This window comes from Antrostomus carolinensis, unplaced genomic scaffold (genome assembly GCF_000700745.2).
Source record: "Antrostomus carolinensis isolate BGI_N321 unplaced genomic scaffold, ASM70074v2 scaffold52254, whole genome shotgun sequence".
NCBI classification, from domain to species: Eukaryota; Metazoa; Chordata; class Aves; order Caprimulgiformes; family Caprimulgidae; genus Antrostomus; species Antrostomus carolinensis.
The window spans coordinates 2,261-18,337 of record NW_010309683.1 but is presented as its reverse complement, the minus strand read 5'-3'; the positions used below and the strand labels follow the sequence as shown (position 1 = coordinate 18,337).

At 35.6% G+C, this 16,077-nt stretch overlaps 1 protein-coding gene across 1 annotated transcript in view; it reads left to right on the top strand.

Moving 5' to 3' along the window:
- The first annotated feature begins 338 nt into the window (after nt 1-338).
- PI4K2B (phosphatidylinositol 4-kinase type 2 beta) overlaps nt 339-16,077 on the top strand; it is a 17,026-nt gene continuing 1,287 nt past the window's right edge. The window contains exons 1-8 of the mRNA XM_010166168.1: nt 339-493; nt 5,667-5,867; nt 6,379-6,510; nt 7,898-8,051; nt 9,640-9,707; nt 10,204-10,303; nt 12,780-12,913; nt 14,010-14,069. Coding sequence (XP_010164470.1) covers nt 359-493; nt 5,667-5,867; nt 6,379-6,510; nt 7,898-8,051; nt 9,640-9,707; nt 10,204-10,303; nt 12,780-12,913; nt 14,010-14,069 — 984 coding nt within the window. The 5' untranslated portion in view covers nt 339-358. The remainder of the gene's footprint in view (nt 494-5,666; nt 5,868-6,378; nt 6,511-7,897; nt 8,052-9,639; nt 9,708-10,203; nt 10,304-12,779; nt 12,914-14,009; nt 14,070-16,077) is intronic.

Here is a 16,077-nt window from a genome sequence, read left to right as displayed (position 1 = left end):
CAGCTATGACTTTGAAGGGATTTTTTCTTAAAGGCTTTCTTATATAAATAAAAATTTTTAAAAATCCTTGAAAAGTATAAACACTTTGTAGTGGTAGTCTCAAATAAGTTGTTGCAAATTCAGCTGATTTACTTTAAGCAAAAGGTTCATTAGATGTGGGTAAATCAGTGGGAAACCTTGCACTGATTTAATGGGCCAGTTTTTTCAGCCTACTATTGAATGGGCATTAGCAGGGAAGGCTGTTAGCTTTTCAGTGTGTTTACTTAAGTTGTTGTTAATTCCTGGTACAAATTACACTTCAGATCGCTTTTTTTTTTTTTTTTTTTTTTTTTCAGGGCATACAGGACATGCTGCTGATATGAATATGTTTTTAGATGATCCAGAATTTGCAGAAATTATTCTGAGAGCAGAACAAGCTATAGAGTGTGGAGTGTTTCCAGAAAGAATCTCTCAAGGGTCCAGTGGGAGTTACTTTGCCAAGGATCCAAAAGGGGTGAGTATGTTACTACCAAGTCAGAGACACTATCGGCAAGGAGTTTAAAATAGAAATATTAAAATTCTATTTAAATGGGAATTCATTTAGATAAGTTGTGTAACAATTTATGGGATGCCAAAACCTATGTTGGAAAAATCAACGTGAGTAATATTTAGATTTCTAATTATGTCTTGCAGCATAAGCTAAGCCAAAATAACTATTATGTCTCTGTTGCAGTTTTACCGTGTTTTAAATTATCTGCATCAAAGAAATATGGAGAAAATAAAAGGGCTTTTTTAACATCTGAAAACAATTCAGGAATCCCCTTGTGCAGAATCTAACATTTTGTTCTTTGTATGTTTTAATTAATTTGTGACATAACCGAGCTTATGATTTGAGTACTGTTTAGGTTTATTTAGTCAAGTCTCCTATATTTTTCTCTCTTTTCTTCTTAAATAGTCTTTCAGTTAGGTTGTGTCTCCTCCCTTCTGTATGATTGCTAGATGGGCAAGAGTGATATAAACAAATCTACCTTTTTACTTTGCTGAATCACAACTTGAAGATTTGGTTTCCCCTCCCATAGTGGTAAATGGTACCTTGAATAGTGGTCATCCAAGAGGTGTCCTAAGGTTACTTTGAGACAGAGAAGTAACAGTTACCTGAATATCTTGCCTGAGAACTAGTATTTGGTTAGCACTATTTAGTAAGAGGAAATAGTGCTTCAGACATACTTTCACATCGTTTTCTTTAAATCAAAAATACTTTGTCTGCTTACCAACTTGTTCCAAAAAAGAGGGCTCCCAACGCCCACACCTTTGTTGATTTGTTGTATCTGCATTTATTTTAAGCTCAATCAGCAGTCTTCTGGGCTTGGGTAGACGTAGGTGTTCATTAATCCTGAAGATCCCAGTTGTGTTGGACATGGAAGTTGTAACACTGTAAGTGCCTTGGTTTTCAGAAGATATTCAAGATTGTTCTTCCCTTCTCCAGAATGTTAATTTTCCATTCGTTTAGGGAATACGTTATTTGTTGTTTAGCTTTTATTCATATAATTGGTCATTATAGAATATATTCCTGTTTTGCCTCTTAATTTTCATAGGTGTTTGGTTTGTTTTAATGCCACTTTTCTGGTGATAGTTTTTATACTTCATTGAATAAGTGATTTTTAGAATAGCTACCTGACTTAATACAAATAAATATCTGAATTTATGAATTTATTTCTAAGGTAGAAAGTGGCAGAACTACCCCTTCAGAATATTCTAAGAACTGCAAACTGCAGTTCATACTGCAGTTTTCCAGGAAAGTTTGCTAGTAATGACCCTCTTCGTTCTGCTGGAGGAGAGCCAAAGTAGGTTGGGAAGGAGGGGCTCTCTGTGAAACTGGAAGGAAAAAACAAATTCTTTCTTTAATTGCTTTGTGGGATTCTTGCTGTTGCATACAAAGCTGTGTAAACCTGTTCAAAGTTTCAGCAGACTTCTTAAACCTCAGTTGACTTCCCTGCTTCAGTAGTTTAGTTCTTTGTAGGTTTCCAGGTTGTATGCCTGTATATACATATTCAAACTTTATACTGTTTTTAAAGAGATAAGAAAAAATCTGAGTAAGCAACCAAATACTGCTTTGAATCAATACTTTTTCAAAAAGGCAGTGCATGGCGTGTCTAAAGAGTGTCCTGCAGTGTTATACTAAAAATGCTTTTAAACTGGTTAAGTGGTTTTTTTGGTGTTGTGGAACTAAATTTCTTTTCTTTTTAGAAAGTTAGTTAGTAGAGAAATTACTGGGGGGAAAAAAAAGTCATATTTGTTCTGAGTTTCCATATGTGCAAATTTGTTTTGTCCAAAGCCTCTCCTCCCAGATAGATTTTGTAGTTTTTTGGTGACTAGCAAGTGTCTGGGAGACTCACTGTGCCCTGGGACTAACGAGAGGGTACTTACACATGATTTTTGTAACCATAGCATTTTGAATGGAGCACCTTATTTCTTTGTTTCTTACATGGTGATTTTCTTGTTGGTTTTACTTCTGTTTTCTGGTGAAGTGTTGTTTTTGTTCCTAGTAGACACTTGCTCTCCCCCTTCATCCAGGTCATTGATTTGAATGCAAGTATTTAAGAGAAGTAAAGACTAAAAAAAACGGGCCAGCAAAATTACTTTGCAAAATATGAAAGTATTTGCCAACAGGGGACTGTGACAATAATGATACTGAGTTCCTAGCTGACTTTATTCTTTGCACTAAATTTAGAGCTTATCTAAATTTGTTATCTATATTAAAGGTCTGATAAAACTCCGTTTTGTCAATAGCGCAACTCCCATTTGTAGAATGGATTTCACATCCTATTTGACAAGAGTATTGCATCATGTTGTTCAGACCAGTTTTGTGACTTGCTTTCTCCTATTCTTCTTGAGTAATCTGATCTTCCCTATGCTGGGAAAGAGCTTATTAAAGATGTGCTAAGCCTTCTTACTGGTCAGCTTCTGAAGTGTTTGCCTACACTAACACCACGTTACAGGTAAAATAACCTGTTTCCATGAGGTAATCTTAATCGCTGATTCGGCTCTGTCAGAAAGATAAAACTAAAATTGCCTAATTAAAGTTATTAACTTTTTATATTTATTGGCATAGCTGTATGCTGACACGAAGCAGTTCAGTACATAAGCAGCACTATTGCCTGTTTCTGCATTTATTGTTGGTTGTGTAAACAATAAAGTAAAAGACATTGTGTCTGTTACAAACTGTTCTGCAACTGTGTTTTTGACAGTTTAGCCATTGGCTAATTGGTAATGCAAATAGAGTCGGTTTAGAAATTAATTTTGACTTGCAAAATTAAGACTGGCCTTGGTAGGTTGTCTACATATTGGGCTTTCTGGTTCTACTCTGGTCCTCAACAGCAGTGGCTCTGCAAAATTTACCAAGGTTCTAACTTCAATGAAACCTTTAAAACCATATCTAGATTTGATAGTATAGCACAGTGCGATCCAGGCACGTAATGGAATGAGTTAAGCTCTTTTTTTAAAATGGAAGTATTATTCAAAGAGTGATTCAGAAAAGAGGTAACTAATAAATACACCACTGGGAAGTGAAAAGCTGATAGCTTTGTTTTGAGCAAGTAGGTACCTGTGATTCAATAGGAAAAAATGAAATAACTCTTTAAAAATTTGAAACCTAACATCAGAATTTTGACTAAAGTAGTACACCATGGAAAATCAGTTTCCAAAGTATTGTGATTTAAAAAAAAAAAAAAAGTGCTCAGAGAACATTCTGGCCTTTCATGTTACATAGAATATTTATTCTAAGTATAACTTTTTCTGTAGGTCTAAATTGCATTATGTCTGTGCAGCTGCATAGACCTTGCTCAGGATTTTGAATGTAACCTTAGAATCACAGACAGTAGCATGGTGAAAGAATGAGAGTTATTGTCCATTTGTTTCATGCCTCTGTTGATAGGAAAGTTATTTTATAGGATAAATTCAAGTTATTATATTTTGTTTCTCCTGGTAGTTGATGGGAATAATTCAAAGTAGATGGACAAGACAAGTGATGCTACTAATGCCTGGTGTCTCCTGTAATCTGTTTACAAACAGAATGAAATAAGCTCTTTGTAGTTAGTTTGTCTTGGACAGTCTCATATTTGTTAGATTGTATTGGGCAAAGCAGGTGAAAATTCTGTAGAAGCTAGAACAATTCTTCAGATCCTCTCCCTAATCTGGTTGAATCAGCAGTTACTGAAGCAGAACGCTGGTTTCTGAATGGCAGCAAACTTGTTCATGACTTAAGAGTGTAAATCAGCTACAAGTGTTGGTGCAACAACAGGCAGTGTTTCATTTATTGAGATACTCACTTTTTTGGTAAGGATTCAGGAAAGTACTAATATGTGAAAATTCTTCTTAAACATTTGTTCTTAGTATTATTAGATAAGAATTTAATTACTTACCGTGGTCCTGTGAAGGGAATAGATAAGATAAAGCATTTTACTTGAGCTAGGCTAAAGTTTATCACAGACAGTTGAAAGGTTTTATATTTTAGTGTGGTAATAATCTTATGGGTTGAGGTTCACAAATACAGAGTCACATGTAGGAGGCGCCTTGAGAAATCAACTACTTAATGCCTGTGTTGTGGAGCAGGATCATCTGACATGATTCCTGAGGAATGTCTGACTAACCTGTTGTTAGTGGCAGCCTGTTTTGGAGACTCCATAATTGTCAGTCTGTTCCAGTCTTGAGCTGCTCTTAAGGTTCAAAAGTGGGGGGGTTTTTTGTTTGTTTGGTGGTTGTTGGTGTTTGTGTTTTTTGTTTGGTTGGGTTTGGGTTTTTTTGCAACTTATCTGCTGGGATTTGAGCCTATCATTTATTGGTTCATGAACAGTAAATGTGTTATTCCTTTTTTCTCTATAGCAACCTATTACATAGTTCATCGTGCCCCATTTTCTCTCAGGCTAAGCAGTCCCTGTTCATACAGTCTTTCATTACTCACATTTTTTGTGCTTGTTCTCATTGTTTTTTCGACTTTCTCCAGTCTGTTAACAGATTTCTTGAAGCATAGTGTCCGAAATTGGACACAGTACTCTGGAGTAATTTTAAGCTTTACTACATGTCTCCAGTGTAGTAAATTCCACCAATGGTGGCTGATAGTGTGAACGATTGTCAGCTTTGAGTTGAGGAATCTACAGCAGTGGTAGACCACACCACTCTCTGGAATTGCAAAGTGCAGAACACTTTGATCCATTCTAAATAAAATAGATACAAAAGAGAAAAGATAACATTCACTTATTAGCATTCTGTATGTTTGTCCCTTTCTGGAACTGTTGTGTCTCTGAAGTATCTTCTCAATGCATTAATTGGTGGGCTGAAAATGATTGAAAAACTACTTTCAAAACCTCTGTTTTTAAAAACTTAGGATATAAAAAGTACATTCTAAAATGCAGCCCTATAATTTTGAAAAACCTAGTAAATATTAGCTGGTTTTGATTTTTCTCTTATGAAGAGGTTGTTTTGAATTTGTACTACTTCAAGGCAAGCATTTGATGATAAATTTATTTGGAATACCGTTTTATTATTTTGTCATCTAAAAAGAGCAATTGTAAAATGCAGTGTATAGCATTTGACCAGTACTTTCAAGTAACTAATTTTCAAAATAATTTTAGTCTCTTGCAACTCAAAGCATTCATACTTTAGTTTTATTTTATTTTTTTTTATCCTAGAAAATTATTGGAGTGTTCAAACCAAAATCTGAAGAGCCTTATGGACATCTAAATCCAAAATGGACCAAATATTTTCACAAAGTTTGTTGTCCTTGCTGCTTTGGCAGAGGCTGCCTCGTTCCAAATCAGGGATACCTCTCTGAAGCTGGTGCCTATCTTGTGGATGACAAGCTGGGACTAGGAGTTGTACCTAAAACTAAGGTAAAAGTTAGAATACATAAATTATTGAATGCAAAAAATATATATAGTGACAGATTGGTCAGTCTCTGGACTGTAGTTGTGGAGACATCCTTTTACATCATGCATTATCCCTAAGTCATTTAGAAACTATTGCAAGTCCAAAGGCACAGTGGTTTGTTGTAGAAATAGTGACTGGGCTTTTTGTTTTAAAGGATAAATTTGTGATATGAATTTAATTTCTTTTTTGGAACTACTTCAGTTTCTATCATTTTCTGACACTTTTGTGCCTTATGTTTTAGTGGGATGCATCAGAATTGCAAAAAGCAGCATATAAAGGTTCCCACTTTGGCCACATTTTTGTTTGAGATACATAAAATAACAAATATTCACCTTTACACGTACAGTTTGTCCATTGGAAATGCCTGGTGCTTTCTTTTTGCTTTTTTTACCAACTAAGCATAAAATTTACTGTAAATTTATAATTGAAGTAATAAGGAATTCTGAGCTATGTTTTTAACTTTCATATTTTAAGGTTGTCTGGCTTGTCAGTGAAACCTTTAATTACAGTGCAATAGATCGTGCAAAGTCAAGAGGAAAAAAATACGCTTTAGAGAAAGTGCCAAAAGTTGCTAAAAAATTTAATCGAATTGGACTACCTCCTAAGGTAAGAGGAAAAATGAGTATTTTGTGCATTTCCTGATTCTTACACAAAACTTTGGATTAAAAAAAAAGTAAATAATATTTATAGGTAACTTCAACAGTAGAAGAAAAACCTTATTGCTTGTTGAGAACTGTCTCTGCATGGCTGAGATTTGGTAAATATTGCTGTTTCTATGCAAAATCTATCCATTCTGTAAGATCATTCCTTCATTTGAACTACTTCAATAATCTTGCAACTGCTTGTATCAGTTTGCAGTCCAGCTTTCTGCTGGACAAGTAACATGTTAAAATGTTTTACATCTCTATTTTTTTTTCTTTTTCTTGACTGTTTAGTACATTTCCCTTAAGTGTCGTATTCTTATATTGTCTAATTGTTTCTCCTGTGCAGTTTATCTAGTTCTTTAATTTTTCCTAAATCTTTAATTTTTTTCCCCTTCTATTGTTTGTTTTATTCTTTTAGATAGCCTGTTTGTGTGTTCATCCTGCCTTCCTTTCATCTTGTGTGCAGTTCTCCACTAACTAAAACATCACGTCTTTCTTGCCTAATGAGCCTTGTTGTATCCCCAAAATACCACCACAGTGTTCTACTCCTAAACTTTTAAAACACTGGTTATATACAGCTTGGGTAATCCACTTGTGTCAGTTCCCAGCGGTTTTGATCCATGTGCAAGCTTCTATCCGTGTGGTTATTCCACATGCTCTGTGTTTATCCCTGTCTCTGCACTTGTACATCTATCTGCATTTTACTTCTCAAATATAGGTCAAATATATATTTTAATCTCAGGCACCTTTCCTGTTGCCCAGACATACAGAGCCTATGCCATCTCTAGTTTTCTTCCTTGGACTCTTTTGGGAATGTATTTCAGCCATTTTCATGCAAAAAGTCTGTCTTGAAAAAATGGTTAATGCTGCTCTTCTCATCAATGAAACATACAAGCTTTTCAGAGAGGAAGATTTTTCTCCTGTAATTTTTAGTGAGTTTCCTATTAACTATTGAACCAAATGCTTCCAGTGAAAAAGAGAATAGATGTTATTTATTTCACTTTGTTTCAAATATTGCTCCTAATACTGAGTGTTCATTTGTGTGGAGCTGTCTAGCTACATTTTATTGGTAGTAAACTCAGTGAGTGCTTAAACAAATATTTTAAAAACAGGAACCAAACAAACCATACCACCAAAAACCCAGAAAAAAACATAATGATTTGAGTTTACTTTTTTAGAATTTAGGAATGATAGAGAAACCACTTAGTAATCTGGGGGTTTTTTTGGGGGGGTTTTAATGATATACTTCCTGTGTTCGAGCTTTGAAAGTATATAATAATCTTTCTGTTAAGATTGGTTGTGTCACCTACCCAAGAGCATTTTCTGAATGCAGTTTCTTGATGTTTCAGGTTGGCTCCTTCCAGCTGTTTGTTGAAGGGTATAAGGAAGCTGACTACTGGCTCAGGAAGTTTGAAACTGATCCTTTACCTGAGAACACAAGGAAAGAATTTCAGTCACAGTTTGAAAGACTGGTTATCTTGGATTATGTCATCAGAAATACAGGTATTTGTTAGTCTCTCTCAGTACCTACGTACTTTTGTGAGGCAGAAATAGTAAGCAATGCTGACTGAAAGCTCTTGGTGGAGGCTTTTAATGCATTTTGGATGTGTTTTTCACAATTGAAGGCCAGAATGTTGCATTTTAAAATTTAAAAAATTTACTTTGGATTCAAACATGAAATATTATAATATGACAACATCCAAACAACCCTTTTTGGCTGTTATTTGATAGTTTTAAGCAATGCAAGAATTCAAGAACAAATACTTTCATTATGTTTTAATTCTATCAGTAGGCTATTAACTGTCTGTTTCACCTGATTAGCTTCAGGGGTGGTGAGGTTTCAGGAACCATAAGAAGAGCCATGACTACCATTCCTTTTATGGAAGGACACAGCAGCACAGTTTTGCATCAGTGCAAAATAGTTCATATTCATTGTGACTAGACACTGAAGTACAACCGTGGTGTATACCTGTCAGTTCTTCTGCATTCTTGTTTCTTTCACTCAGAAGCTGGGATTCTTCTGTTGACTATGCAAGTGATTTATTTCCTCAAGAATCCAAAGGCAGTTTTATATTTAAAATACTTCATTTGCTGCTTTGTCAGAGGTTGACATCTTTACTGTTCCTCAGACATACCAGCTCTGGTTCATTTTCTTTTCTTAAACTCACTTATTAGAAAGCAATCTAGCTGAAAATAAGTCACTCTAACCCGCAGCTTTTTAGAAGCACACTAAAAAGAAAGGTTCATAAGAACGTATTACTTTCTAGCTGCTGCTATGGTCTGTCAGCTTTATCAAATAGATCCCAGTGTTTCCAGACAATTGTTGTGTCCTGTGATGTTCTTAAAATTGTAAGAAAAATACTCAAAATGCAAACCTCGTTACATGGGTGATTTTAGCTTAATCTAATGTATCTAACGTGATAGAACATGAAAATCTTCTGATAGATGTTTATCTAAACTTAAGGGAGCACCTTAAGATGACAGAAGGACTTACAAATCCATGCAGTCATCCTCTGTCTGAAGGACCTTGTCAAAGCCTTCAGTATCTCAATTTTGTCTGAACAGTGCAGATATAGATAGATTTTTTTTTTTTTTCCCTCCCTCTATCTTTGAAGAGTCTGTTTTCTTCACGTAGGTAAACATCGCACTGTCTGTATTTTTGGAGGGCCTTTCCTGTTCCCCATCAGTATTAAAACAAGCTTAAAAATTAAGTCATTGTGGTTGCTGCTGCTGACAGTCTTTTCCTCAGGAAAAGTGCACGCTACAGCCAATCATTCTGCATAATATGGATGAAAATAGTTTCTCTTGGCTTTCTTGATACTTTGCTCTATATTAATCCACTTGGGGAAACTAAAGCAGTAATACATACTTAAGAACACTTGGTAGATTTTTGCTCTTTCCAGTAAATCAGTTGTCTCTGACATTTCAGTAAAGCTAAAACACATGTATTGGGATGGAAGAAACTTTTTTGAACAGTTTTGCCTGACTCATTTGGTAGACTCTCAATTTACAATATTAGTCATTGTGTATCACTTTAGATGATGATTTCTTTATAAATGATGTGTTGTGACATGCATTTTCCTGTTTAAAGACAGAGGTAACGATAACTGGTTAGTCAGGTATGAAAAACAAGATGATGGACTTGATCTGTCAGATAAGGTAAGAAAATTGTACTCTGAAACTTATATCCTTTAAGTTGTTTACTTTTATAACTTGGTCTTGCAGGGTTGTAAGTGCATGGCTTTAGTCCTGGTGCACGGTATCAAGAAATATGACTGAATTATTCTAGGCAAAATGAATGGAAAAGCTATTTGGATTAGACTAGTGTGGATAGAACAGTGCTAGAAGTTATTTTTATTAGTCTGTATTATTTCTTTACTTGCTTGGGCTATAAAAATAAAACTGCCCACTGTTGCTCAAGCATGCTTCTTCAGCTATTTATGTGCTCTGCTTATCTTGTATTTGGGGGAAGGACTCCTTTTTAATGGTGGTAGAGTAAGAATTGTATGTGCTGGACTTTATCTGGATACTCCTTTGTATTGTATAAGTTGGCTAAGCAGTGAAGCTAAAAGGTATATTATTTAGTATCTTTAATGTATTTTGCTATTCTTGTAAGCACATAGGTATCACTTTTTAAAAAATATTCCTTCCATAGGATAGCCAATGGACTATAACTGAAGAATCTACTATTAAAATTGCTGCAATTGACAATGGTTTAGCATTTCCATTTAAGCATCCTGATGAGTGGAGGGCATGTAAGTGTTGCATTCTTCAGTCATCTTCCTTTGGGAGAGTAAATTCTAAATAAGTGGTTTTTGTTTTGGTTGTAGTAAGAAATTAAGAAATCATCACTGTAGTTATATATTGAATTTTTAAATAGTGTACTTTTCTTCAGAAAAATAGCAACAAATGCCATTTTTGCAGTGGCATATGTGATCTAGTCCTTGTTCATATTTTTTTTACCCTTGTACCTTTAAACACTATTAATACATGGATATTCTTTAACACACCACTGTACGTAAACTGAATGATGATGGAATTGGGAAAACTTAGCAAAGTGTTTCTCATGTGCGTTTTCTTGAAAACCATGGTGGAAAGTTGAGTGCAAGGATATGCAAGTTGTCTCTCCAATAGCCTATTTCAAAACAAAGGGTACTGTTGTAGGTGAACAAGTAGACAAATTGCATGTTATTTTTACTTGTTCTTAGCTTTATTACTTTGTAGAAGTTAATCTTTAGTTAGTATGTTTGATCAGACTGAAAATTGGAATTACTGTTAAAGCTGGATTGCTTCTGACCACATCTCTGACCCCTTATAATTTAGAGGGAAATGCCCAACAGGGTTTACAGTTATTTCTGTGGACTATAACCCAATCAGGTAATCATGGCAGTTAAGTGTGGAATAGTTTTACTGTTAAAAGGCTAGTTAATTACCCCACCCAGAGCTCTGTATAGTCCCAGACATCTTGTTACTGTCCTAAGTATCTCTTGGCTACAGTCACTTCTGCAGCTGTTCTAGAGACATGGCAATTCTTGCTTACTTTATACCATCTTTTACTTTTGCTCAAAAGTAATAAACTTGACTGTTCCTTTAGAATTATTTTGCAGTTGGACAAGTGCGTGACAATTCTGTAAACTTGTAGCATAATGATGTTTAAAATTGCCGCCTTTTAAGGGGTAAAGCTGGTTGATTGTCAAGGATAACCTCCTCAAAGCCAGAGAACAGCCTATCCGAAAGGCAGGAAGTTGGTCCAGCATGAATGAACAGGGAACTCTGACTGAACTGGGACACAAGAATTAAGTACACAACAAAATGGATGTGGAGACTCCCCTGGAAAAATAGAGTCTTTGTCCAGAAGTGCAAAAAGAGTGTCTGGAAAATCAAAGCTCAGCTAGAGTTGAGCTAGCAGAGGACATAAAAGGAAACAAGAAAGGGTTAAGTATATTAGATGCGAGAATGGGACTGAAGAAAAGAGCAGCAGGAACCAAAAGGCATAATAAAGAACAAGTTTTTCAATGCTGACTTTGCCTCAGTTTTCACTTGCAAGATTTGCTCTTAGGCTTTTAGGTCTCAGAGCTCATAAGCAGTCTGTGGGAATGCATTGTTATCCAAAGCAGAAGGAAGGGAGCACTTAAGCAAAACAGACATACAGAAGTTCATAGGAGTAGGTGGGATACATTGGAAACACAAAGGGAGCTGGCTGATGTCATTGTGAGGCTGTTTTCTCATCGCTCTGGAAAGACTAGTGATGTAGGAGGTTGCTGATGACTAGAAGAAGGTATCACATCCATCTTCAAGAAGGGCAAGATGCAGGGCACAGGGAATGACGGGGTAGCCTAACCTCAGTCCCCATGAAGACTGTGGAATGGATCCTTCTGGAAGCCATGTTTGCTCATATGAGGAAGGAGGTGATGGGGAAGCCAGCGTGGGTTTCCCAAGGGCAAACTATGCTTGACTGACCAGACTGGTGACTGGTTCAGTGGATGAGAGGAGGGCAGTGAATATAGATTTTCCTTGACTTTTGCAAGGCCTTTTGTGTGGTCTCTCATAGTAGTCTTGTAGTGAAACATGCGATGTGAACTGGACAAACAGACTGTGAGGTGGGTGGAAAACTGGCTGGACTGTCAGGGCTGTGAGCAGCGTCAGGAAGGTCAATGGGCAGCCTGATACGGGTGACGTTCCTCACTTCCTGCAACTGGTACTGTTTGGTGTCTTGTTTAACATCTTAGAATAGATCTTGAAACAGCTGTTTAATAGCAGTTACGTAAAAAACTAAGAATGTTTTTCTCAGCAGCTTGAAAGGTGGCATTTTAGTAAACTAAAAAGTTTATTGAAAATAATAGCTAGTTTTCTGTTAATTCTTCAGTATGATCAAACACCTGAAAGATTTCTATTTGATTGCAGCCATTATTTTACTCCAAAGAAAACTGCACTACTAAACTAGGAGAAGGCATCTACTGTTGCTTAAAGTATTTTAAATTAAATACCTTACTGCTTCAACTAAATATTTTTGTACTTAAAATATATTTTCACTGTTTGGAAAAAAAGGCTAAGTAGCTGTAAAGCTGCTTTTGTAACTGTAGCCAAAAGAGGTACAGTTACAGGGGTAACAATGTTGTAAAAAATGGTGTGTTACTGAGATCTTCCAGTGGGCAGTGGAGTATTGCATCAGTGGTGAGCACTTTCATTTTTGCCTGTTAAATCATGAAGTGTATTGTTTTTCTGCATTAGATCCCTTCCACTGGGCTTGGCTTCCTCAAGCAAAAGTTCCTTTCTCTCAGGAGACCAGAGACTTAGTTCTTCCTCGCATTTCTGATATGAACTTTGTACAGGATCTCTGTGAAGATCTTTATGAACTATTTAAGGTGAATCGAGTGCTTCTTTGAATTGACTGTTACTGAAACAGCTAATACCTGTAATGGAAGAGTGAGATGGCTTTTCTTTTTATGAATTTCACTTCTGTATGTCATGATGCTGTGCTGTTTTAGCTTTAACACTGGCATGGTAGAAAGGGTTTATATAATTAAGGGGAAACTGTGTCACTAATGTGGCATAGTGCTGATAGTAATCAGGTCATCTGAAAACACAATTACCTTTTATATATCTAGGATTCACGTAATCAATTAAAGCTAATTAACTTTTATAACACAAATCTGTGTAAAAATTCCATTTAACATACCTGTGTGCTGTGTATACACTTAAGATAAACTGTAGCAACCTGACGAAATAATGTATTTAATGTAACTTAAAGTACCTGCATAACTCGCATATATACTTAATTTTACGTACATATATTGTGTGAAGTCGATGCTGAAATCTTGACCATGTTTAAAGTAAGTCAAAGTTACTTTAAATATACTGAAAATGTGCTACAAAATTGACATGTAAAGTTCCTTCTTTCAAATATTCCATAAACAGTTGTGTGAGATGTTCAAGTGAAATCATCCAAATAATCAGGGTGGAAGGAAATGAAATTTTAAGCTTTTAATGAAAATGCAGCTGTAAGGTCAGAACTAGATCCTGAAACGCATTCACAGTATTCTTGTCTTTGACTCACTTGACTTCAAAGTGACTCTGGGTTGTCTGTTAAAGCCAGTGGAAGTTGAAGTATTTGATAGTTGTGAAGGAGGAAGTATTCTTTTGCCAGAGCAAAGGTGAGAGGCAGAGCGCTGTAACATGGTGTGATGGTATTAAGCCTACCTGCCAATGCCTTAAAATGGTATCCACTGGTGTAGTTTACTTTTATGGTGTGGAACATCCTTCGTTGCCACATATGTGAACTTCCTGCAATAAATAGACCTTTTCATGGATCATACCATGACTCTTTGAAGCTTCCAAAAATTATTACAGTATTGGTAAATATGACTGTGTATTATGAAATTGATGAATTTGCATGCTAAATATATAGCTAAAAATAAGTAGGTCATTTCATATAATAACTGTTTGTTTTCTTTAATAAAGACGGATAAAGGATTTGACAAGGCTACCTTTGAAAACCAAATGTCTGTTATGAGGGGGCAGGTAAGACTGCTTTTTTACATTTTCATTTATGTATTTAATTTGTCATCATTTCTCAGCTGTTTTTTTAGAGCAATAAAAACTGACTTGTATTGAATTGAAAGACACATGAAGATATTTTCATCTGAGAAGACAAATTCTTTCTAGAGTTTGTTCTTATTTGTATACAGATGAGACAGCAGAAAGTCTATACTGATTTTTAAAAATTTATTTTTATAGAAAAAGATTTTTGTAAATAGTGTAATTGGGTTTTATTGTTTTTGTGGGGGATAGTGGAGGACTTAATACCTGTATATTCTTAAAGGTATTTTAAAAATGAAACACTGGAGAAGAGTCATAAACTTGGATGGAAAATTTGGTGGGTAATTTAATTATGTTATTAAAATGAAAACAGCTTTATTTTGGAGGGTTAACTTGACTATTGAAATACCTGTCACAAGAAAGCAATATTAGGTAATTAAGTTCCTTCATCCTAGCACATGTCAGAACCATACTTGGAACCAAAGACTAGCAAAATTATGGAGCCATTTTCAGATTAGAAATTTGATGATAATTAAGTGGGGGGGTGTTTTGTTGTTTTTTGAGGGTCTTTTAAACACTGAAACAAGACAGGAGAAGGGTTTTTTCATCTTGCTGTTTTAAAATGTAAGACTGGTGTGATTTACTGGAAAACAAGCTTTAACTAATAAAGTTTAGTTCATTGTAGACATAGTGATTTGTGAAAATGTAAGGGAATTGGACTAGATAAATTAGTAATCCCATTTGCCCTGAATTTATTGAAACTGACTTCTCTGTGTTCATAAATTCAACATGGGTGGTTTAAAGCCAGACACTCACTGTTTCTGGAGTGGCTTAATCTGACCTTTTCTCTGTAGGGTCTCCTATATCAAGAAGTACCTCGCACAAAACTGCAGCGCTGCTTAGTCAAACGTAATCCCAGTTAACATGAGTTATGTGTGGTGGCTAAAAGGCAGCAAAATTTACTTATTAAATTGAATTATAGGAGTTATTTCAGAAATAACTTTTCTGAGAAGTTTGTGCAGTCACTGGAAGGTCATTTCTGAAGCATTCGTCTGTCTCAAACTGTGTTGAATAGCTTTCTTGTGACGAGACAACTGGCTAAAGGGAATCTGTTTTAACAAAAAGCTGAAGGAAAATCCTGATCTGTGTAATTGAGCAGTATTTAGCTAAGGCTGTATAAATTAATTTCCCACCATAAGGGCTGCATCTGGACCCTTTTTTCACACCCTTTCCCTGAGTTTTTGTTTTGATTTGTTTTTTTTATTTCTCTAGCTATACAAGAATGTATTTCACTGTGGGAGATGTCAGGTTTTCAGGCACGGTTTTAGGGAAGAAATGCAGATAATGTGTTATTCTTAGATGTGACTGAAAATACATCAGCAAATGTTGCCATTTAGGACTGATTTTAGACTTGCTTTTGGTGTAAAACTGAAGTATGTTACAAGGGCATTCTAGAGGAGTTGGATATCTAGATCACATGATAATGGATTAATTTGGTTAAAATGAATTTGCAGGATAGTCAAAACACCTGTAAATACATCCTTAAAACTGAAAACTAAGAATTAGAATATTAAGAATCTAGTTGATAAAGGAGACTGAAGAGAAACATATCTTGCATGTTAAGGGGTGGGATCTTTAAATCTAAGGTACCAAAAGGAGTTAGGAGCATATTTTTGTGAAATGGGGGAAAAAAATATTGGGAAGGGTTTCAAATCCAAGATAAACAGTTCTCTCAATTATATAGAGATTAAGTAACCAGGTAGCACAGATCTACAAGGGATTGCCTGAGAACTTGGAAAATGTAAATGTCGGGTGAAGCTGCTGGAAGAGTCAAAATGCAGTAACGTGTGCAAAGGACTTTATCTGTCAGTGTTCTTCAGCCATGGAGGTGAAGAATTGAGCAGGGGATCAGTAAGTTGTGCAAGGAAGAAAGGGGCATTGTGCTGGGGAAAAAAAGGCTTGATATTAAGGATAATGCAAATGTGTGACC